General features: G+C 35.5%; 2 protein-coding genes across 6 annotated transcripts; both read right to left on the reverse strand.

Moving 5' to 3' along the window:
• Positions 1-1,423: 1,423 nt before the first annotated feature.
• On the reverse strand, positions 1,424-10,991 carry LOC111798378 (2-oxoglutarate (2OG) and Fe(II)-dependent oxygenase superfamily protein). 3 transcript variants are annotated; one of them, XR_002815696.2, is made up of 16 exons: positions 10,834-10,991; positions 10,518-10,595; positions 10,208-10,257; positions 10,048-10,101; positions 9,526-9,578; positions 9,184-9,256; positions 8,963-9,024; positions 8,444-8,512; positions 7,867-7,972; positions 7,556-7,626; positions 7,067-7,167; positions 6,554-6,649; positions 6,201-6,268; positions 5,861-5,906; positions 5,358-5,490; positions 1,424-1,730 (listed from the first exon to the last, which is right to left on the reverse strand). XR_002815696.2 is itself a non-coding variant. In XM_023681477.2 (15 exons), the coding sequence occupies exons 1-15, from the start codon at positions 10,900-10,902 to the stop codon at positions 5,410-5,412; spliced, it is 1,077 nt and encodes a 358-aa protein (XP_023537245.2). In that variant the 5' UTR covers positions 10,903-10,991; the 3' UTR covers positions 5,251-5,409. The 3 variants fall into 3 exon arrangements, 1 of the variants encoding a protein (XP_023537245.2); XR_002815697.2 differs by lacking the exon at positions 1,424-1,730 and adding an exon at positions 4,967-5,249; XM_023681477.2 differs by lacking the exon at positions 1,424-1,730 and having other exon boundaries at positions 5,251-5,490.
• A 1,938-nt stretch (positions 10,992-12,929) lies between these two features.
• On the reverse strand, positions 12,930-20,212 carry LOC111798876 (ATP-dependent caseinolytic (Clp) protease/crotonase family protein). 3 transcript variants are annotated; one of them, XM_087125705.1, is made up of 10 exons: positions 19,917-20,212; positions 18,424-18,525; positions 18,219-18,283; positions 16,837-16,971; positions 16,627-16,723; positions 16,124-16,253; positions 15,714-15,892; positions 14,748-14,968; positions 14,321-14,422; positions 12,930-13,199 (listed from the first exon to the last, which is right to left on the reverse strand). In XM_087125705.1, the coding sequence occupies exons 1-10, from the start codon at positions 20,143-20,145 to the stop codon at positions 13,101-13,103; spliced, it is 1,359 nt and encodes a 452-aa protein (XP_086981831.1). In that variant the 5' UTR covers positions 20,146-20,212; the 3' UTR covers positions 12,930-13,100. The 3 variants fall into 3 exon arrangements, with proteins under 3 accessions (XP_086981831.1, XP_023537993.2, XP_086981832.1); XM_023682225.2 differs by having other exon boundaries at positions 14,748-14,875; positions 19,917-20,207; XM_087125706.1 differs by having other exon boundaries at positions 18,424-18,541; positions 19,917-20,054.
• Positions 20,213-21,566: the final 1,354 nt, after the last annotated feature.

A 21,566-nucleotide genomic window follows, 5' to 3' on the forward strand; every position in this document is an offset into this window, starting at 1 on the left:
CACAGTAAAATCAGAAGGAAAAAACAAATCAAATTCGAAGAGAAAACTCGATTTAGTTTTGCTTGCCTTCGATTTGTCTCTCCTCTGCCGATTCAAGAGAAATCTGCTCGAAGCGGACGAATCATATCGCTGCGTTTTAACATTTGGTGCGAAATCAAATCGAAACTCCGATTAAACATTTCTCCACTCCAATTCGTCAAGAATCGGAGTTAAATTCCAATCGGAAGCTCTTGCGAACCAAACAGAGCGTTGATCGTCACGTTCGGAGGCGGAAAACAACAATCGACGGTGGAATTAGGAGATTTAATCATGAATATCGCGATCTTGCCAACATAGAAGCATGGAGATGCAACGGCCAAGGATATAGAATCTGGTTTTCTGTTGCTTGATCATCCGCAAGCACCGCTTTCGGAAACTGATTTTCCGGCAGGTTCTGAGGCGGAGTTGCGCTGACTGAGAAGAGAGTGCGGTGGACATGAGAGGAAACACCGGTGGCCGGAGGAAGAAGAGAAGAAGAGAAGAAGGACGAAATTGGGGAATGGAGGTCGAGGAAATGGCGTGTATTTATAGAGGACATAAGCCCTGAAGTTTACGCTGTCGCCACTCGTAATTCATTTTAAGGCCTTTTTTTCTTCCTTTACTTAAAATAGTCCCCAGATTGTGATGTCAGCTTGTGGACAAAAAAAGATTCACCAATTGACATTATTGCCCTTCCAATTGGATTCATTGTTTTCTCTTTATTATTATTTTTTTAAAAAATAAAATAATGGTTATAGTTAATATGGTTGTAATTTGCAAAAGGTCAATAATTATAAACACTTTAGCCACACAATTTATCATAATTTTTCTAAATATTTATTCTAATTTTTTAAAATATTTTAAAATAGTTATTTTTTCAATAATTACTTTCAGAGCCACTTAAACTCATGTGTTCCCCTAATAAACACATTTTAAAATCACGAGACTAACGAGGTATGTAACGAGCTAAAGTGAACAATATCTGCTAACAGTGAGCTTGAACCTATTACTATTATTGATTCAAAGACTGTAAACACTCAAAAAACTAGACAAAAGCTATCCTCCCCCGTATTTTTAAGGGATCAAAGTCTATCTTTACCCTATTTTGGGCTAACAGTGAGCTTGGACCTATTGCTATTATTGATTCAAAGACTGTAAACACTCAGAAAACTAGACAAAAGCTATCCTCCCCGTATTTTTAAGGGATCAAAGTCTATCTTTACCCTATTTTGGGCTATTACAAGTTTTCATTCATTAAATTTTTTTTGTCGAAGTGTAATGTTTTAATTTGTTGAATTATAATAAACAATTAAATTTTTTATTTTAATGATTGATTTGACGCAATATTAAGGAGATATTATTTTAAATTCTTATAATATAACTTCTTTAATTAACGTCAATATCAAGAGTCTTATGCTAATTTCTAAGTCCTCAAACATGAAAAATGTTTTTTTTTTTAAAATCCCTAATTTAATAATAAAAAAGAAAAAAGAAAAATATTTTCTAATGGATAGAAAGGAAAGGGGTATTTTGGTCAAAAGGAGAAACAAAAAGTGTGGTCAAAAGGAATAAAAGGAGAGGAACCATGTAGGAAGGTAACATAGAGCGTGGGCCCCATGTTAGAAGCCTTTCGCTATCGTCCGACGTGGCACTTGACTTTATTAAACCCACGTGGAATTTCGGCCACTGTCGGCTTGTGAGTGCCGCCATAACTGCAAGAGGGAAAAATAAAAAATAATAAAAATAATAATAAAAAGCTTCGTCGTCGGTAAAATATTAAGCTTATCCCCTGGGAAATGGGTCGAATCAGCATGGGGTCATAAAGGCAAGAGTCGTCAAAAACAACCGTCCCCTTACCCGTGTGCTCTATTTAAATATTGTCATTCGTAATCAACAAAAATTATAAATTAATAATTACATTATTTAAATTTTTTTTTGTAACAATATCAATTTACTTAAAAAAAAACTAAAAAAAAACTAATATTGAAGTATATATTATTTATGAAATATATCTTTAATATTATTTTTTTTATGATTTGATTTGATTTATAGGATATTTTAATTTATTTTTAATATTTAATGAGTTTATATTTTTCTTATTAGAAGATATTAGTTGCTAACTTGTATCCTATCTAAAGTTTATGAATATCAATGAGAATATATACCTTCTGTCACAATTTTATTTATATTTCTCATTTTTAACATGGTATTAGAGTCATGCCATAAACTTTTTAACATGGTATTAGAGTCATGCCATAAACTTAGTAGTGTCAATAGATTGGTAAATCCTCAAATGTCGAACAAAGGACTCCAAAAGAAAAGGAGCCAAGCCTTCTCGAAGGCACAGTAAAAAATGACTAAAACTCTAAAGGAATCGAGTCTCGATTAAGGAGAAGCGTACTTTGTTCGAAGGGAGGTGTTGGATGATAAAAGTCCCACATTGGCTAATTTAGGAAATGATCGTAAGTTTATAATAAAAGAATACATATCTTCATTTGTACAAGGCTTTTTGGGAAAGCCCAAAACAAAGTCAAGAAAGCTTATGCTCAAGGTAGACAATATCATACTATTGTGGAGAGCTAGTGTTCGTCCAGCACTTTCAATTTAAAAATAAAATTTAAATTAATTAATTTAAGAGATATTATAAACAAATAGAATCTTAATTGATACGTATGAACTGAAGTTTATCAAGTAGAATATGAATTGATAGAATTATTAATTTAATGTTTTATTGATACAACCTCTCTCCACTAATTAAAGGTATTTATTTATTTATCCTATTATTTAATTAATATATTTATTTAATTCTTTTTAAAATTCAACAAAAATGGGGAGATGACCCTTTTTTTTTCTTTTTTCAAATTTTTTAAATAGCCAGGGAGATGACCCTTGGACTTAACAAAAAGTTGTTTAGTTATTATATATTTGAAATAACAATAATCTGAAACTTTAGAGTATTTAAAATGGATTATATTTACTTTAACTGACCTCATTAACCTCATTAAGTAATAATTTGACTTTATAAATAAATAAAAAATTAATTTTCAAAATTTGAGGATTAATACTTTTGTTCATACTTTTCTTTTGGAGTCTTAGTCATTTTTTACAATACTTTTGTTCAATATTTTAGGATTTTATTAGCATGGCTAAGTTTAAGGCATGACTCTGATACCATGTTAGATGAACACGACTTTTCACAATGGTATGATATTGCCCACTTTGAGCATAAGCTCTCATGGCTTTGATTTAGGCTTCTCAGGCCTCATACCAATGGAGATAGTATTATTTCATTATAAACTCATGATCATTCTCTAAATTAACCGATGTGAGACTTTCATCTAACACCTCCCCTCGAACAAAGTATGCCTCCCCTTAATCAAAGCTCGACTCTTTCTTTTGGAGTCTTAGTCATTTTTTACAATACTTTTGTTCGACATTTGAAGATTCTATTGGCATGACTAAGTTTAAGGCATTTCTCTGATACCTTATTAGATGAACACGACTCTCCATAATAGTATGATATTGTCCACTTTGAGCATACTCTCTCTTGGCTTTGATTTGGGCTTCCTAAAAAGTCTCATATCAAGATAATATTATTTGATTATAAACTCATGATCGTTGTCTAGATTTACGAACTTTCATCCAACAAATTTAAAAGACAAAAGAAAAAGGACAAAAATATTAAAAACATGGTTTTTTACCGTTGGATCCTAATTTTTAAAAAGAAAAAGGAAAAGGAAAAAGATTCGAACATGAAACAATTGGGCAACTTGGGGTGGCATTTGTGTGGTAGATTAAAGGAACTTAGAAGGCAGCCCCCACAAAATTCCAATGGGATGGAGGAAATTCCCTCCCACCTCAAAGCTGCAAAAGCTGCAAGGAGCAGGGGGGGATGATATGACTGGCTAGTCAAAGTTACCACCCTCCACCGTCAACATCAAGGCTAATCCTTAATTTTCTAGGGCCCACATTAAGATATCATCCACCCCCTCAACAACAACAATTACCACTTTAATTAACTAAATGATTATTATAATCATGAGAATTGGGATTTTCAAGAAATCATTAATTATTTAAGACATTCTCACATCTCACCACAAAAACACAACAATTATTTGTTTTATTAAATAAAAAAAAAAAAAGAGGGGGCAACTATTTAAATATGAGTTCGTAACCGCGCAAGCCAACCGCTAGCAGATATTGTTCTTTTTAAAATTTTCCTTTCCAGCTTCCCTTTAAGATTTTTAAAATGCGACGACTAAAAAGAATCCACACCCTTATAAAGAATGTTTCATTCTCTTCTCCAACCGATATGGGATCTCACAATCTACCACTTTCATAGTCCAACGTTCTCACAGACACTTGTTCCCTTCTCCAATCGATGTGGAACCCCCAAAATTCACCCCTCAAGGCTCAGCATCTTTGCTATTACACTGCCGCACCCCCTTTTGAGACTCAACCTCCTCACTGGCACATCATTCGATGTCTGCCTCTAATACCATTTATAACGACCCAAACCCACCGCTAGCAGATATTGTCCTCTTTGGACCTTCCCTCAAAGTTTACACGTCTACTAGATAGAGGTTTCCACACCCTTGTAAAACATGTTTCGTTCTCAAATCGATGTGGGACCCCCCAAAATTCACCCCCTTCAAGACCCATCGTCCTTGCTGTCACACTGCCTCGTGTCCACCCCCTTCGAGGCTCAACCTCCTCGCTAGCACATCATCCGATGTCTGGTTTTAATACCATTTGAAACAGCTCAAACCCACTGCTAGCAAATATTGTCCTCTCTAGACTTTCCCTCCAAGTTTTTAAAACATATAAGCTAGAAAGAAGTTTCCACACCCTTGTAAAGCATATTTAGTTCTCTTCCCTAACTGATGTAAAATCTCACGTAAATATTTAAATACATAATTATATATATATCCTAATTAAACATAATAAGTTAACAAATTCATAATATTATGGACATTAAAGGGAGAAGAAAAAGGAAATAAGCTGTCGTTGAGCATTCTAGAAGAAGACAGAAGTGTCCTATATTTTAAACCACAAAAATTAAAGGGTTTTGTCCTTTATACGCTTGGCGGCTAACGGATTAGGTTGGGAGTTCAATATGATTTGCCCTTTTCCTCTCAACAAACAGATTTATATTCCTTTTTTCTTTCTAAAAGAATAAAAAAAAGATTTATATTTCTCTTGGTGTCGTCAACTATCAGCAGCCTACAAATCTTGAAAGGGAGTTTCCTTTATTATTATTTTATTAAAAATAAAAAACGTGCTGTAATATATATTTTTCTAATATTATAAAATTCAACCAAAATTAAATGTATGGGTACCTTTAGAATACCAGCGGTTGAAAAGGGTTCACGCAAGATTTGAAGCTCGTATCTATGATTTGCTATGGTAATATTTGTCGAGCAATTTCTCGGAGTACTCTCCGAATGTCAGAGCACAATTTGAGGGAATGAACTGCAAGAAAGTGATAAAAAAAAATTAAATAAAATTGCCCACACGAGCTCAAAAAGATGGTCGACTCTTTTAACGAGACAACCATTAGATAACTCGTAAAATATTATATTTTGTACGGATGATTATCGTCCTGATTCAAATCTATTCCCTCTTCGATTTCTACAAAACTATTTATCAACCATTAGGTTTTCTTAAATATATATTAAATTAAAAATGTGCAATGATTGATGAAGTCTAAAGCCAGCCCCACAATGTCACATAGATGACTTATCTTGAGCTACCTTATACAAATATGATTGATTAAGTAGCTTTCAACCTTCTTTTGACCCCAAAACAACTGAATAATTATGATTACGTTCGAACTAAATACCTCTTTATGAATATGAACCTCGTCAGGAAAATTGAGCTTTTGATCCCTGAAAAACAAAGGAAGGAAATGAACCGAGTAAATTAATAACAGTTGGATATATGTGAGTCACACATTTCAACTATTCTCACGAGACAACTGTTTGACCTTACTACATTTAGTTGCTAAGATAATTCATTGAACTCATTATTTCTAAGTCTCGTATTATTTACATAGCCCTTATAATTACGACTTCATAAAAGCTTAACCCTCCTCAAATTTTAACAATTACCCGAGAAAATTAGGAGATTTAAAGATTTTAACATGGGATTAACTTCAGTCTTGAGTCTGAGTAAGAACATACCAATCGGGTTGCATGAACAGTGCAAATGTGGAGCGTTCGAGATTAAAAGCTTCGGTCCCTTTAGGTGCCTAACGAAAATCAGAACAACAAATCATCAAAATTTATTCATATTATTAGTAAATAGCTTGTCAAAATTCAAAAAAAGAAAGAACCAAAACCATTAAACACAATATGCCCCACACGAATCATTGTATAACAAACAAATAAGAAAGAACCAAAACCATTAAATACAAGAACCGTGTTCTACGCTAAGTATTTGGAAAACAAATCAATATATAAACAAATAAACAAGTATCTTATGATGTAAAAGCTCATCCATAGGCTAAAAGAATAAATGGCCAAGAGGAAAATACCCGAACACAATGTGGTGTTGCACACAAATAGCCGCTGGACAAAATCTCTGTAGTTTCGCCAATCTGATACGCGATTTCATTTTCTCCATAATAAACCTATGAATAATAATGAGGAGACATTATAAAATGATTAAAATAAGAGAAAATTTTCTAGTTTTCTCAAAAAAAAAATAATTAAAAAAATTAAAAAAAAAAAAAAAAAGAATCCATGCCTCTGCTGTTAAGTAAATCCGTTTATACTCTTCCCTACAGTAGCTAAATATACTTAAAATAATAATAATAATAACAGTTTGCATCAGGTCGGGTCGGGTCAGTTTTCTCCTCAGCCAAAGAGGACCTGATTTGGTCGGGTTTTCTGCAAAAATGAACATTTTAGGCTCCTATGTATTTGAACTAGCCTCTTTAGTGCTTAGTGTCACAATCGCACTTGACTATGACCGGTGAATATGTGAATGAAGACAGCTACTAATATTAACTAAGACAAGCTATCAATGACAGAGAACAATAGCCTACTTTAACAATTTCATCAGCTCTTGTCCTAACATAAAGGCCAGCAGCACTATCAGGGCAAGGTATCTCCCCACCATCTCTTGTAAACATTGCACAGGTTAGACCTGCAAATTAAACTGAAGAAATTTAGACATAAACAAAAATGACAACAATCATAAAGTTCGAACCTGTCAGTGCATCTTTTTTCTATCCTGATGTGTCGTTTTACAACTTATTGAGAATTTCTTCCTTGGATGTTTTTGTTATTTTTTCTGGTACATAAAATGTACCTAAGTCCAAGCTCATTGCTAGCAGATATTATCCACTTTGGCGCGTTACGTATCACCGTCAGCCTCACGATTTTAAAACACGTCTACTAGGGAGAAGTTTCCACACCCTTACAAGGAATGTTTCGTTCCCCTCTCCAACTAGCGTGGGATCTCACAGTACAATTAGAAGGTTTTCAAAGGGTGGGAGGATGATAAAAATAAGATAAGAACAAAAACCAACTACCTGTTAGTGAACCATGATCTGTATGCCATCCACACCAAGAGGATAGATTATCATTATCTTCATCAGAAGTGCTGCAAGTCATACTTTAAAAGGTAAGCAATTCCCAAGTAAAAATTAATTTTACCCCAGTTGGGCAAGATTACCACCATGACCATGTTCTCAATCCCAATATTTACATGCAGTTAATCCCAATGTATAAAATTAGTTTTTTTACCAAGAAAATTTGAGATTTACATCTTCAGAGACAATGATCTTAAAAAACAGCTGAAATAATTAGCAATGGTAAATTGCAACATTGATAGGTATATAACCTCTGGTTTGCTGGAAAATAATAAAGCAATCGCCCTTTATGACACCGGGAGTTGAGAAGTATCTTTTCAAGGGTTTCATCCTCATGCAGTTTCATCAATTTAGCAGCTGTCCATAAACAAATCAGAAACTGACAGCGTAACTGCAAATACCATAACTAAATACAAAAGGAGTAGCATATTATAAGCATAATGGAGCATATATTTTCTATAAAAAAAAATGAACGAAACTTCCATCAGGATTTTCCATCTGGTTAATCAAGAAGCCTCTTCACTTTTAAGGAACCAATTGTTCATCATAGAACAATAATAACGGTTAACTGGACCATGCAAAATTATGCTTTAGAAAACAACACCACCAGCATTCAATTGAATAGTTTTTTGATTCGAGCTAAGTTTTCGTGAGATCCTACGTCGGTTGGGGAGGAGAACAAAACATTCTTTATAAGGGTGTGGAAACCTCTCCCCAGCAAATGCATTCTAAAACCTTGAGGGGAAGCCCAAAAGGAAAGCCCAAAGAAGATAATATCTGCTAGCGGTGGGCTTGGGCTGTTACAGTTTTCAGGAGGAGAAAACTTACCATATTGGTCGCAATGATATGCCAACATCAAACCAACATCAAGAATCAGCTTTCCAAGAGCTTTGAAGGCTGCAAACCAATTATCAAATCTCATCAAAGTATCTCAACATAACGTATACAACTAATCAAGATGATGAAAATTTAGAACAATCAGAAGTTTCTACCTGTGGATTAAAACAGAAAAGAAAAGCAAACAAGAGAGAGAAACATACGTATAGAAACAAGTGGATAAAGCAGCAATTTCCAGAAATAAAACAACATGAATAAAATACCCCAAAGGTTTTAGTAAAGTTGCAAACATAAGAGAAACAGTTTCTGATGAATTGAAAGTTAAAAAAGAAGTATTCACAATGCATGAAATCAACAGCATATTCTGAAAATCCTCTTCTACGATTATTTGTTAATCTATAAGAATGGCATGGAGGCAAAGTCAAGCAACAAATTAAATGGATTCCCGTTGCACAACAATAAGTCTCAATTTTGTAGCAAATAAAATCACATAATTCATCTAGTGTATACCTAATTCAAGTTCTGGGAGTTCTTTAGTAGGCCAAATATTTGAACCACAGTATGATGGATACCTGAAAAGTAGATGGTAAATGATAACATACCAATAAATATGATTCATTTTTACTTAGAAAAAATTGAAAAGAACTAAAATGAAGGAACATAGATTAAGAGTCCAGCCAAGAAAAGTGACATGCAGAAATTAGCAGCTGAACTAGTGAAGCTACTACTACCTTTGAATTAAAGATGCATCCGTTGTTGGGCTATCCAATATCGGATTGGCATAGAATGAGCCTTTCAACAAATCTGCACAGTCGAAATACATATTAGAGATAGATTTTACCCAACCTCGGCTAAAATCCAAATGGAAAAATAAGCTGAAACAGAACTGAAGGTTCATATTTCAATCTTGGCAAAAACTTCCAATAATCACATAATGCAATCTTGGCAATGTTCTTTAGTTACCAACAGTTTCAGTGCAGATTTAAGGTCTCCCATGACTAAACAGCATAAACAATGAACCATAATTACTCTAGTTGCTTATTTAAACAGTGTAACATATAAAAATCGTATACCAGGCTTCCCAGATTCAAGTTTCTCTTTCCCATGGCTCCATCCAAAATTATACCTAGATGAACATGAAAAGAAACAGAAGGTCACTGCAAATTAAACCCAACCTTGAGGCTATGTCTCAACAAATTGTCTTAAAAACAGAACTAATTGCATTCATTACAAAGTAAAACAAGATAGCACCCCCGGAAAGAAGATATCACCTGCATGAGTTTTATAAATAAAGGGCCCAAAACTAGTGCGATTAATTTTGAATATCTAATACAAAAATTTCAGATTCCTGAGCACAAAAATATAACAGTGCACTGCTATCTAAAATGTGACATAGGTTACAACGTATTTTATATATTTAGAGATTCGCTAAATTCACTTGACATTTAAGGACTTTATAGGATGCGTAAATTTCTTAATAATCATACCCATGCCATTAAGTGGATTAAACTTCAAAGCACATCAAAGTGATTGATAATAAACAAGCAACTGATAATTTCAGAGATGGGTGGCTTCAGAAGCATCATGAGAAGTACCTACTATCCGGGTCTTCCAGCTCCTTCTTCGCATCTTCTGGTAACCTAGCTAATCTTAGAAGGCAGAAATTTCACCAACGAATGCATCAAGTATCAGCTGAATTACTCAAAATCTTAAAGCGATCAGAGATAGCTAGCAGTTCCATTGATCAAATTATACCTCGATGAAAGACGTAGAAGGTCCTGCCGCAAGGAGGGAAATCCAGGGACCTGCGATTTGAGACCCATCCCAAGATAAAACTCCGAAAATATTCGTAGAAACCGTGTATGATCAATTACATCTCGAAATCACGTATTTCTAATGACTAAAAAGTAGCAGAATATTTAGGATAAATAAAACGAAAGGTCAAAGAAAGTTGAAATAGGATTAATGGATAGTTTACGCCATCAGTATCAGATTGAAGAACAGGAAGGTCAACGACAAGAAAATACAGAAATCGACAATCTATGAGTGTGTACGTGTAACATACATCAGAAACCGATAGAATTCCCAGCCCCTTCGGTCCGAATCCTTCTTCAATCTTCGCCGACAAGTCAACAGTCCGATCCTGTGTTCATCAAATTCCACCAACACGTAAAAAAAACATTTGAAAATTACTCGTTACGAATTAGTATTTATATCATGCAGGATCGCCATGACAAAGAAACAAACATCTCAAACAGAAAACTGCAACTAAAAATGGCAACGAAAAGGCAAGAACAAATCAAAATGATTCGAGAAAAATGAAGTTCGGTGATTCAGTCTGAACTTTCTCGATTCCCAAACAATGGCTCAGATTGACTTACTTGTAGCTCTAAGTACGATATGGTGACGGTTCTGATGGCCGGAAAAGGGGACTGAAGTGAGGAAGACATAGTCGTAGAGAGAATCCGGCGGGAAGATTGATGAATTGAAGAACGATGGAGAATGAAAAAGAGGCGGGACGAAAGGAAATGTGGCAGGTCGTCACTTTTTATATGGAAATGGAGCCGATGACGAGGGAACCTCGTTCGTTCGTACGTGTGATCATCCAATTTTAAATTTTAAAATTTTAAAAATTTAAAATAATATGAGACAAATTGAAGGAATATTTATTAAACTTAAAAATTTAATTTTCATTGTGTTTTGTTCAGAATTTTAAAATATACATTAATTTTAAAATAAAAACTATTTATGAAATCCATAAATTAGTTATGAATTGTAAAACTATTTTGAACCACAATAATTAGTTATCATAACTAATTAGTTTTAAAAACTTTCATAAATAGTTTTTAAAATTAGTTATGATATGTTTATCTTAATTTTAAAATAGTTTTGAAAAATAAATTAATGTATATAAAAACTATTTTAAAATTGAAGGAATATTTATTAAACTTAAAAAATAAATTAATTTTTCTAAAATAAACTATTTTCATTTTTTTTCAAGTGGAATCCATCATATGTTTATCTTTCAAAACTTATTTTTTCTAAAATAAAAATAGTTATCAAACAATTTGGTTTTTAAAATTTTATATGAATTTTGAAGATATATATATATATATATATATTGTTGGATGATGGAAGTCCCACATCGACTAATTTAGGGAATGATCATGGGTTTATAAGTGAGGAATGCTAACTCCATTGGTATGAGGCCTTTTGGGAAGCCCAAAGCAAAGCCATGAGAGCTTATGTTCAAAGTGGACAATATCATACTATTGTGGAGAGTCGTGTTCGTCTAACATGGTATCAGAGTCATGCCCTAAACTTAGTCGTGCCAATAAATTGGTAAATCCTCAAATATCGAACAAAGAACTCCGCCCCTCCTCGAAGGCAGTCAAAAATGACTAAGACTCCAAAGGAGTCGAGCCTCGATTAAGGGGAGGCGCACTTTGTTCGAGGGGAGGTGTTGGATGATGGAAGTCCCACATCGACTAAGACTCCAAAGGAGTCGAGCCTCGATTAAGGGGAGGCGCACTTTGTTCGAGGGGAGGTGTTGGATGATGGAAGTCCCACATCGACTAATTTAGGGAATGATCATGGGTTTATAAGTGAAGTCCCACATCGACTAATTTAGGGAATGATCATGGGTTTATAAGTGAGGAATGCTAACTCTATTGGTATGAGGCCTTTTGGGAAGCCCAAAGCAAAGCCATGAGAGCTTATGCTCAAAGTGGACAATATCATACTATTGTGGAGAGTCGTGTTCGTCTAACATATATATATATATATATATATATATTACAAAAATACCCGTAACCTTTAAAAGTTTCAATAATATACTTAATTTAAAAAAATATATATATATAAAAAGTATTCTTACCATTAGTTTTGGGGGTTAATCGTTAATATTTTTTGTTTCAAAAATATCTTTAAACTCAGAAAAAAGTTTCATTAATATCTTTCGATTAGGGTGTTAATCGTTAATATTTTTTGCTTAAAAAATACCCTTAAACTCAGAAAAAGTTTCATTAATATCCTTTTATTAAAAAAAATTTAAAAATAGCATTAATGCTAAAAAAATATTAATGTCTATCGGCCCCTCATAAATTATATAATTTAAATTTTTTAAAATACGTTTAAAGGTGTTCTTAGAATTTTTTAAAAAAAATTAAGGTAAAATTGAAAATTTTGAAAAATATTTTTAAAAAAAGCGGTAACTGTCTCACTCCCTAACTTGACACCTAATGGTAAAGATATTTTTTAATATTTTTTTTAAACTTTTTAAAAATTTAGAGACATTTTTTTTAGTTAAAATGCAAAGTTCAAAGGATATTTTTTTTAGACGTCCTAAAAAGATAGCCACATTGTTCTAACTTGCTCGAATAATTCCTCGAAAACCTGCTTGGTTTGCTTATATTCTTGTGGGATACAGCAGCAGATTGAGTGGAGTTCTTTATCAATGGGAATTGGATTCTGAAGCTGTTGAAATTAATTGATTCCATAAAAGAAAGTATAAACATTCAAAGGGCAGTCTTGGGAACTTATTCGTATTCGAGGAAGAGTTCAAATATTTACCAAAGTTTACAAATTCTCCAGTAATTTTTTGTTGCTCCCTGCAGTTTTAAGCATCTTCTAATGGCATTTTTGTAATTCAGACTTCTAATTCAGCCATTGGACTTAGAGGTTCGAAGAGGGAGTCTACTTCTTTCTCATCAACATCTGCCAAGGCTGATGGATTCCACTTGGGATTCTGCCACATCAGAATATCAAAAGAATTAAGCTCTAAAATAAATTACTGGGTAAAATATCTTTTTGATTTCCGAACTTCGAGGTTTAGTATTGTGATGTCCCACATTGGTTGGAGAGGAGACGCGTTTTAAACTTTGAGGGGAAGTCCGAAAGGAAAAGTCCAAAGAGGACAATATTTGCTAGCGGTGGATCTGGGACGTTACCAATGGTATCAGAGCCAAACATTAGATGATGTGTCAGCTTTCTCGCTCTTTCCCAAAGGGGGTAGACATGAGGCGGTGTGCCAGTAAGGACACTGGGCCTCGAAGGGGGGTGGATTTTGTGGCGGTCCCACATCGATTGGAGGAAGGAAAGTGTAACGACCCAGATCCACCGCTAGCAGATATTGTCCTCTTTGGGCTTTCCCTTTCGGGCTTCCCCTCAAGGCTTTAAAACGCGTCTGCTAGGGGAAGGTTTCCACACCCTTATAAAGGGTGATTTGTTCTCCTCCCCAACCAATGTGGGACATCACAGAAAGAGTGCCAGCGAGGACGCTGGGCCCCGAAGGGAGGTGGATTGTGATGTCCCACGTTGGTTGGGGAGGAGAACAAAACATCATTTATAAGGATGTGAAAACCTTCCCCTAGCAGACGCGTTTTAAAGCCTTGAGGAGAAGCCAAAAAGAGGACAATATCTGCTAGCGGTGGATCTGGGATGTTACAAGTATCCTTGCTGGCACATCACCTCGTGTCCATTCCCCTTTAGGGCTAAGCTTCCTCGTTGGCACATCACCCGATGTCTAGCTCTTATACCATTTGTAAGAGACCAAGCCCACCGCTAGACGACATTGTCCTCTTTGGGCTTTCCCTTCGGGGCTTCCCCTCAAGGTTTTAGAACACATCCACGAGGGAGAGGTTTCCACACCCTTATAAAGAATGTTTCGTTCCCCTCTCCAATCAAGGTGAGATCTCACCGTCTATGAACTTTCAATGTCTAATAGATCCCAACTTATTAATTTTGTATCTAATAAAAAAAATTTAACTTTAAAATGCTTGTACAAGAGAACCCATGAGATGCAAAAACGAACTATCTTTCTATGAAAAAAGAAGACTAAATTTGGGAGGCGATTGAAGAGAACCTAACCTGATCCTTGTCCACCAAAACTGCGCGAACTCCTTCAGCGAAATCACCGCGCAGGGAAGATCTTAAGGCGATACGATATTCGGTTCTCATAACACCATTGAGCTGCATACCGCGCACATAAAGAAAAAGCGTGTCACTATAAAAACTCTGTCAAGATCATCTAGTAATTTTCACACAAGAATATGAAAGGCGTGCCAAAGAGCCTGAATTTAACTAGTTAGAATTTAGAATTTCTCCTTTTTATTCCACTTACATGGAGCAATCCAAACTCTAGACAGAATATAAAAGAGCAAAACCCTTTTTGAACTCGGAAAGATGGGCGTAGACTCGAACGTTCATGGATATATAAGAGAAGCAAAGCAAATAAGGTATATAGCGTAAAACGAGGCTAAGAAGAAGATAGCATAAGTAAAATCGGCCAACTCACTGTGGATAATTCGTTGTTACTACTTCCAAGTGCAGCAGCAACTTTGGAGAAATACTTTTGTGTCAATGCCAATGAAAAGGGCGCGCCTTTTCCGATTCCTTGAAGAGACTCTTTAGCCCACTCCGCCACTGCAATAGAGAACGTGACAATCAGTGAGCGACTGAGCGAGGGCAGAGCAAAGAAGAACTGAGTAGGGCAATTGCCTCTTGGTTTATCTTCGACTAAAAAATGCATACGTATAAATTTAGATTAGATATAAGTTTTGTAACCGTCCAAGCCCACTGCTAGCAGATAGTCTTTTTTGGGCTTCCCTTTCAAGTTTCCCCTCAAGGTTTCAAGTTTCCCCTCAAGGTTTTTAAAAACGTGTATGTTAAGGGAGAGGTTTCCACATCTTTCTCCTCTCCAACTGATATGGGATCTCACAATCCACCCCCCTTCGGGAACCAGCGTCCTCGCTGGCACTCGTTCCCTTCTCTAATCGATGTGGGACCCCCCAATCCACCTCTCTTTGGGACCCAGCGTCCTTCCTAGCTGTAACGACCCAGATCCACGACTAGCAGATATTGTCCTCTTTGGGCTTTTCCTTTCGGGCTTCCCCTCAAGGTTTTTAAAACGTGTTTGCTAGGAAGAGATTTCCACATCCTTCTCTTCTCTAACCGATGTGAGACCTCCCAAGTTTAATCTTTAAACTTTCAAGTTTCTATCTAAAAGGTTCTTGAATTGTAGAACGTATCCAAAAATTCTTGAACTTCCAATTTTACATCTAATAGGTTTCTTCCATACTTGAAATGTTTATAAATTAAATAAACTATTAGATATAACAATATATTTTATGTTTAATAGGATTCTAAACTTTCTCGAGTAAGTTCGTAAATTTTTAAAAATGTCAAATAAGTCAAAATCCTATTAGATACAAATTTGTAAATTTAAAAACTTATTACACACTTTTTAAAACATAAAACATACCTGAAGAATTTGAATCAAGTTGGTGTTTCTTTAGTTCTTCAACCGTCTCCTTAACAGACTTGTCAGCGCCAAAAGATGAAGTTATCTGAGGTAAAAATGACTTCAAACTTGGTGGAGACTCAGGATCGCTACTGTATTTTGCCAGGAGTGTTTTTATATCCTGATGGGGATCCTCGGAACTGCAAAAGAAAAAAACAAACAACTAACTACTTCAATCAACTGTCACCGGTCGCTGCTTCATCGGGTTAAACCGTGAAGAAGCAAAATAGCGGAGAAATTATTAGAGGAGACCATTACAATGAAGCTGTTAGTTTTAAAAAGACAACTACGTTATGGCAGCCTCATTGAATAATTTTTTAATTTTTTTAATAAACGGGAAACTTTTGGTAAAAAGATGTTCGAAAATGTACAAGTTGGAAGTCAAGAGTCCTTCTTTCAGCGAGCCCAAGTTCCCGGACGGGACGTAATGCGTTCCGAGACCAACATATAGTGCATCAGATGGCGTTGAAATTCTTTTACCAGTCAGTCCAAGGTATGCCCCTAAAAAGGCAACAGTGATTACAAAATAAAGCACACTAAAGATGATTATACATACAATTATGTTCTAAATTAGGAAAATAACATCAGATCATATACATTAGGTGGTAAAAAAAAGGTTTAATAATAATAATAACCATAATGGCAAGAATTGTGAACAAAAAATGTGATGTCCCACGTTAGTCGGGGAGGAGAACAAACCACCCTTTACAAGGGTGTGGAAACCTTCCCCTAGCAGCGTTTTAAAGCCTTGAGGGGAAGCCCGAAAGGGAAAGCCCAAAGAGGACAATATATGCTAGCAGTGGATCTGGGCCGTTAAAAAAAAAAAAAAAAAAAAAATACTGTAAAATATATAATAGTAGACATGATTATATACCAACTGATCCTTCTCCTGGACCTTGAGCTGCAATGTATGAAAATCCAACATCTGGGAACAAACCAATTCCATTTTCTGGCATGGCAAGAAGAGTCCTCTGAATTAAAAACAAATATGAATGAACATGAACAGTTAGGGACAGGAAAGATAATCTTGGACCGATATAAGAACAAAAGACACGTGTCAGCGCAACGAGTAAGATATATATACCTCTGTTATGATTCTGTAACGGCCATGACCTGATAAGCCAATCCCAAAGCCCATTGTTATGCCATCCATGAAGGATAAGTAAGGCTTCTTGTAATCAGCAATTTTGCATATTAAAGAATACTCTGCTGTGAATACCTGACAGATAGATATCATAATGATTTCAAATGCAACATAGTGTGTGACCAAATTACATTTTATTCGAACATAATAAAACGATCATTTGCATTCCAAAGAAAATTCTCACTTGAAAAGCATCTACTGTCCAAATTGGAGGACTTAAAACTGGCAACAAATTGCACTTTGTAACAGCCTAACCCACTGCGGGTAGATACTGTCCTTTTTGGGCTTTCTCTTTCGAGCTTCCTCTCAAGATTTTTAAAACGCATTTGCTAGGGAGAGGTTTCTACACCCTTATAAAGAATGTTTCGTTCCCCTCTCTAACCGATATGGGATCTCACAATCCACCCTTTGGGGTCGCTAGCACTCGTTCCTCTCTCAAATCGATGTGGGATCTCACAATCCACCCTTTGGGGTCGCTGGCACTCGTTCCTCTCTCCAATCGATGTCGGATCTCACAATCCACCCCCATTCGAGGCCCGGCGTCCTCGCTGGCACACTGCCCAATGTCCACCTATACCGACCCAGATCCACCGCTAGCAAATATTGTCCTCTTTAGGCTTTCCCTTTCGAGCTTCCCCTCAAGGCTTTAAAACGCGTCTGCTAGGAGAAGGTTTCCACACCCTTATAAATGATGGTTTGTTCTCCTCCCCAACCAATGTGGGACAACACAATTCACCCCCTTTCGGGGCCCAGCGTCCTCGCTGGCACTCTTTCCTTCCTCCAATCGATGTGGGACCGCCCCCAAATCCACCCCCCTTTGGGGCCCAGCGTACTAGCACACCACCTCGTGTCTATCCCCCTTCGGGGAACAGCGAGAAGGCTGACACATTGTTCGGTGTCTGGCTCTGATACCATTTGTAACGACCCAGATCCACCGTTAGCAGATATTGTCCTCTTTGGGCTTTCCCTTTCGGGCTTCCCCTTAAAGCTTTAAAACGCGTCTGCTAGGAGAAGGTTTTCACACCCTTATAAATGGTGGTTTGTTCTCCTCCCCAACCAATTTGAGACATCACACCACCCCTTTGGGGTTCAGCACTCTCACTAACTCTCACTAGCACAACGCCCCATCTTTGACTTTGATACACCATTAGTTTATGACTACAAAAATATATTCTAGCTCAAATCCGCCCCTCCTCAACCTACTTTCAGCAAAAAAAAATTACTGTGCAAAGATGAAGACAGATAAACAAGTAAATCCAGGTGGTAAAATATAGGACTAAACAAGAATCATGGCAAGAATAATTTAAACAATAATGACAAACCTTCTGGACAAGAGAAGTGTTTTTGTCCTTTTGAATTTCAGCTACAACGCCTTTAATATCCATTCCTGCATTAGTGATAAATGACCCAGCAGCAATGAATTAAGTTAAAAACCAAACCCAAAAAATTTGATGAAGTTATCATTATTAATTCCAGTACTTTTATATAATCATCATGTTTATCAATAACAGTTCCTAATCCTTTTACCTGCACAAAAGGCACGAGACGAGCTGCCCTCGACAAGGACACATTTGACCCTTGGATCTTCCTCCCATTCGTCAAGATACCTTTTGTATTGTATATCCATATCTGCATCGTCGAAAAACTTTAATACAGAAAGGAAATCATAATCATAATTCATACCAAACCATAAGAGATCAGATCATATTAGAAGAACAACTATGCAATCTTCCAGATATTACTGTCATTATATGTAAACAAATTCCATTGATTTAAAGTTACATTAAAATCTCACTAAAACCTCGGACGAATGCGATATTCATAGTTAATATTTTATAATTTTCTCTAGATTATTCTACTTTAATACGTTGTAATATTATGCCATAAATAAAAAGCAAGATCTAGGTAGAGAAATTCACTCAAAAACCCTACTGTTGTGGCAATCATAATGAGATTGTTTGTTCGTCGGGACCATGTAAATAATAAAGGGCTTAATATTGGCTACTGATCTCGAATTTAGTATCCTAACAGTTACCTTGACGCAAAATGTAGTAAGGTCAGATGACGTTGTTTCGTGAGAAGACTCGAGGTATATATAAGCAGATCAGACCAGACATGTATGTAAAAATAAAAACAAAACATCCGACAGGCACTAAGCAAGGAGATGCCTCTCAAAGTATTGGATCTTCTATGCTCATAAATCACACAGCAAAGAGTGGCACAGACTCGTCGGGACAAGGGTCGTAAGCTAAAAGCAGTTGAATTAAGTAACCTCAATCACTTGATAGGAGCCAACTATTTGCTATGAAAAAATCTGCCTATCTCCAGAAGCTAGAGGGATTTCTCACCCGACACGATAACTATTTGAAGAGGGGAACGAAGCACTCCTTTTAAGGGTGTGGAAACCTCTCCCTATAGGATGCATTTTAAAACCTTGAGGGGAAGTCCAAAATAGAAAACCCAAAAAGACAATATCTGCTAGTGGTGGACTTAGACTGTTACAAATGGTTTCATATCCGGACACCGGGCAGTGTGTCAGCGAGGACGCTGGCCCCCAATAGGGCGAATTGTGAGATCTCACATCGATTGGAGAAGGGAACGAAGCATTCCTCGAAAGAGTGTGGAAACCTCTCCCTATGGGACGCGTATTAAAACTAGACAATACATGCTAGCTGTGGATTTAGGCTGTTACAAATGGTATTAGAATGACACCAGGTAGTGTATCAACTAGGACGCTAGTCCCAAGGGGCTGGATTGTGAGATCCCATATCGGTTGGACAGGGAAACGAAAGATTCCTTATAAGGGCGTAGAAACCTCTCCTATAGTACTTGGGCTGTTACACTATTTCAATTTGCTACGGTGACTCTCAAAGTATTGGGAGCTCTCCCCGATTTACAGCAATTAAAAACCTGAGCACTGATCCTAAATTGCTAAAAAAAGAATCAACATTATGAAGCTAAACTCCTAAATTTCACGAGTATTCAGATATAATAGAATCAAAATTATGAAAGAAATTAACCTAAGTTCATGGCATTGAGAGCTTTGGGGCGATCGAGAGTAATAACCGCGACGCCATTCGGATGAACACTGCCCTTAACAAACTCATCAGCACCGGCCATGGCCGCCAAGGTTCGCTGGGATATGGAATTGATCTGGCAGAGACTGAGTGAGGGAAGATTACGAGAGAAGGAAGACGAAAAGGATTTGAGTACGAACTGTGAAGCTCTGAATCCGAGCAAGCTTGGCATGTTTTTACGCGCTATACTTTTTATCCTTTGGCGGGTAGGCGGAAGAGACTGGCACAGGTGAGAACTGGAAAAGGCAGGCCTCCTCGATGACCAGCAGAACGACGTCGTTTACTTCGAGTTTCTTTTTTTCTTAACTTTTTAATTGGAAATGACCATTTTCTTTTTTCTTAATTATATTATTACCTTTTATTTTTAGTTTATATTATTTTACTAGGTGATTTGAAATTAGTCATTTTTAAATATATTTTTTTCCTTTTTCTTTTTTTTAATCGCAGTTATAATTGTTCATTCAAAATAATTTTAAATTAATCTAAATTTATGGTGAACACGATTTAATTTATTAATTTTTTCAAATATGAAATTGATTTTGTTCCACGAAACATTTCCTTACTTTGTATTACAAAAAAAATTTATTCATGATTTTTAGTTTAGCTACGTCATTTTCACATGTTTTCGATCATGTGTAGGCAATAAAATATTTATTATATCTTAAAGTTGCGACAACTCTCGGTTCATTAAACTTCATCCAATTCTTAACTTAATTTCTATATATTTTAAAAAATTTATATTCGAACGTCAATTTAACAATCCATAATTATACTAATAAGCATATTATTACTCGATATCGATAATGAGTCGACCCACTTTTTCTTTTTGAGAGTGGAATCGTCCTTCATTCCATTGCAATCCATAATTATTGTTATTTGAAGTTATTTTATTTTATAATTTGTTATGGATTTATGATCGACATAAATCTTTAACAGAGTTAGGTTAGGATTGAGTTAGGTTTGTGGAGACTTTTAGTTATTAATTGTTTTGGTGAAAATAATACTATTTTTAAATTCTATTCTTAGATAGAGTAACTTGAAATAACGTAATTATAATCGAAAGATTTATCAATTTCACCGTAATTTTTCATTTATTTTGAAATTCTACTCATGTTCAATTTCCCTTAGATTGACTGCAAATAATTTTTTCTTGTTACATATAATAGAGCCCGAGGACGAGTTTATATTCCTCTTCCCTATCCTCACCTAATTTTCAGTTTTAATATAAATATATTTTCAACCCTTATTTTAATATATATATATATATATATATGTATTTTTTTGCTTTTTAACCGTAATATTAAAACTAAAGAATATGTTGTGCGGTACATTTCTGTATTAAAATTTTAATTTTTAAACATGGGAGAATATTTGATTATGATTTTTAAAAATAATTTTTAATAGAGATTATATTAAAATAAAATAAAAAATTGAAAAAAAATATTTGTGGGAACTCGATCCAATTTATATATAGAATTATCGTCCCCATCTTTGCAAAAATAAATAGATTTGGCGAAATAAATAAAGACGGAGAAGACTTCTTCATCCCTACGGCACCAGATAGATATCTCTAATTTGATTTGTAACGATGGT

Source organism: Cucurbita pepo, chromosome 7, assembly GCF_057944985.1.
Source record: "Cucurbita pepo subsp. pepo isolate OVF chromosome 7, ASM5794498v1, whole genome shotgun sequence".
Taxonomy (NCBI): Eukaryota; Viridiplantae; Streptophyta; class Magnoliopsida; order Cucurbitales; family Cucurbitaceae; genus Cucurbita; species Cucurbita pepo.

What these genes read in the sequence shown, in the direction of transcription:
- LOC111798378 (XM_023681477.2), bottom strand. Translation starts at nt 10,902, where the DNA reads ATGTCTTCCTCACTTCAGTCCCCTTTTCCGGCCATCAGAACCGTCACC. An exon ending in ATATCATTGCGACCAATATG is followed by an intron (nt 7,973 to 8,443) that starts GTAAGTTTTCTC and finishes GTTTATGGACAG; the next exon opens with CTGCTAAATTGATGAAACTG. An exon ending in GAGCTGATGAAATTGTTAAA is followed by an intron (nt 6,650 to 7,066) that starts GTAGGCTATTGT and finishes TATTATTCATAG; the next exon opens with GTTTATTATGGAGAAAATGA.
- LOC111798876 (XM_087125705.1), bottom strand. Translation starts at nt 20,145, where the DNA reads ATGCCAAGCTTGCTCGGATTCAGAGCTTCACAGTTCGTACTCAAATCC. An exon ending in ACACTTCTCTTGTCCAGAAG is followed by an intron (nt 16,972 to 18,218) that starts GTTTGTCATTAT and finishes TCTATCTGTCAG; the next exon opens with GTATTCACAGCAGAGTATTC. An exon ending in TCCAGGAGAAGGATCAGTTG is followed by an intron (nt 16,254 to 16,626) that starts GTATATAATCAT and finishes TTGCCTTTTTAG; the next exon opens with GGGCATACCTTGGACTGACT.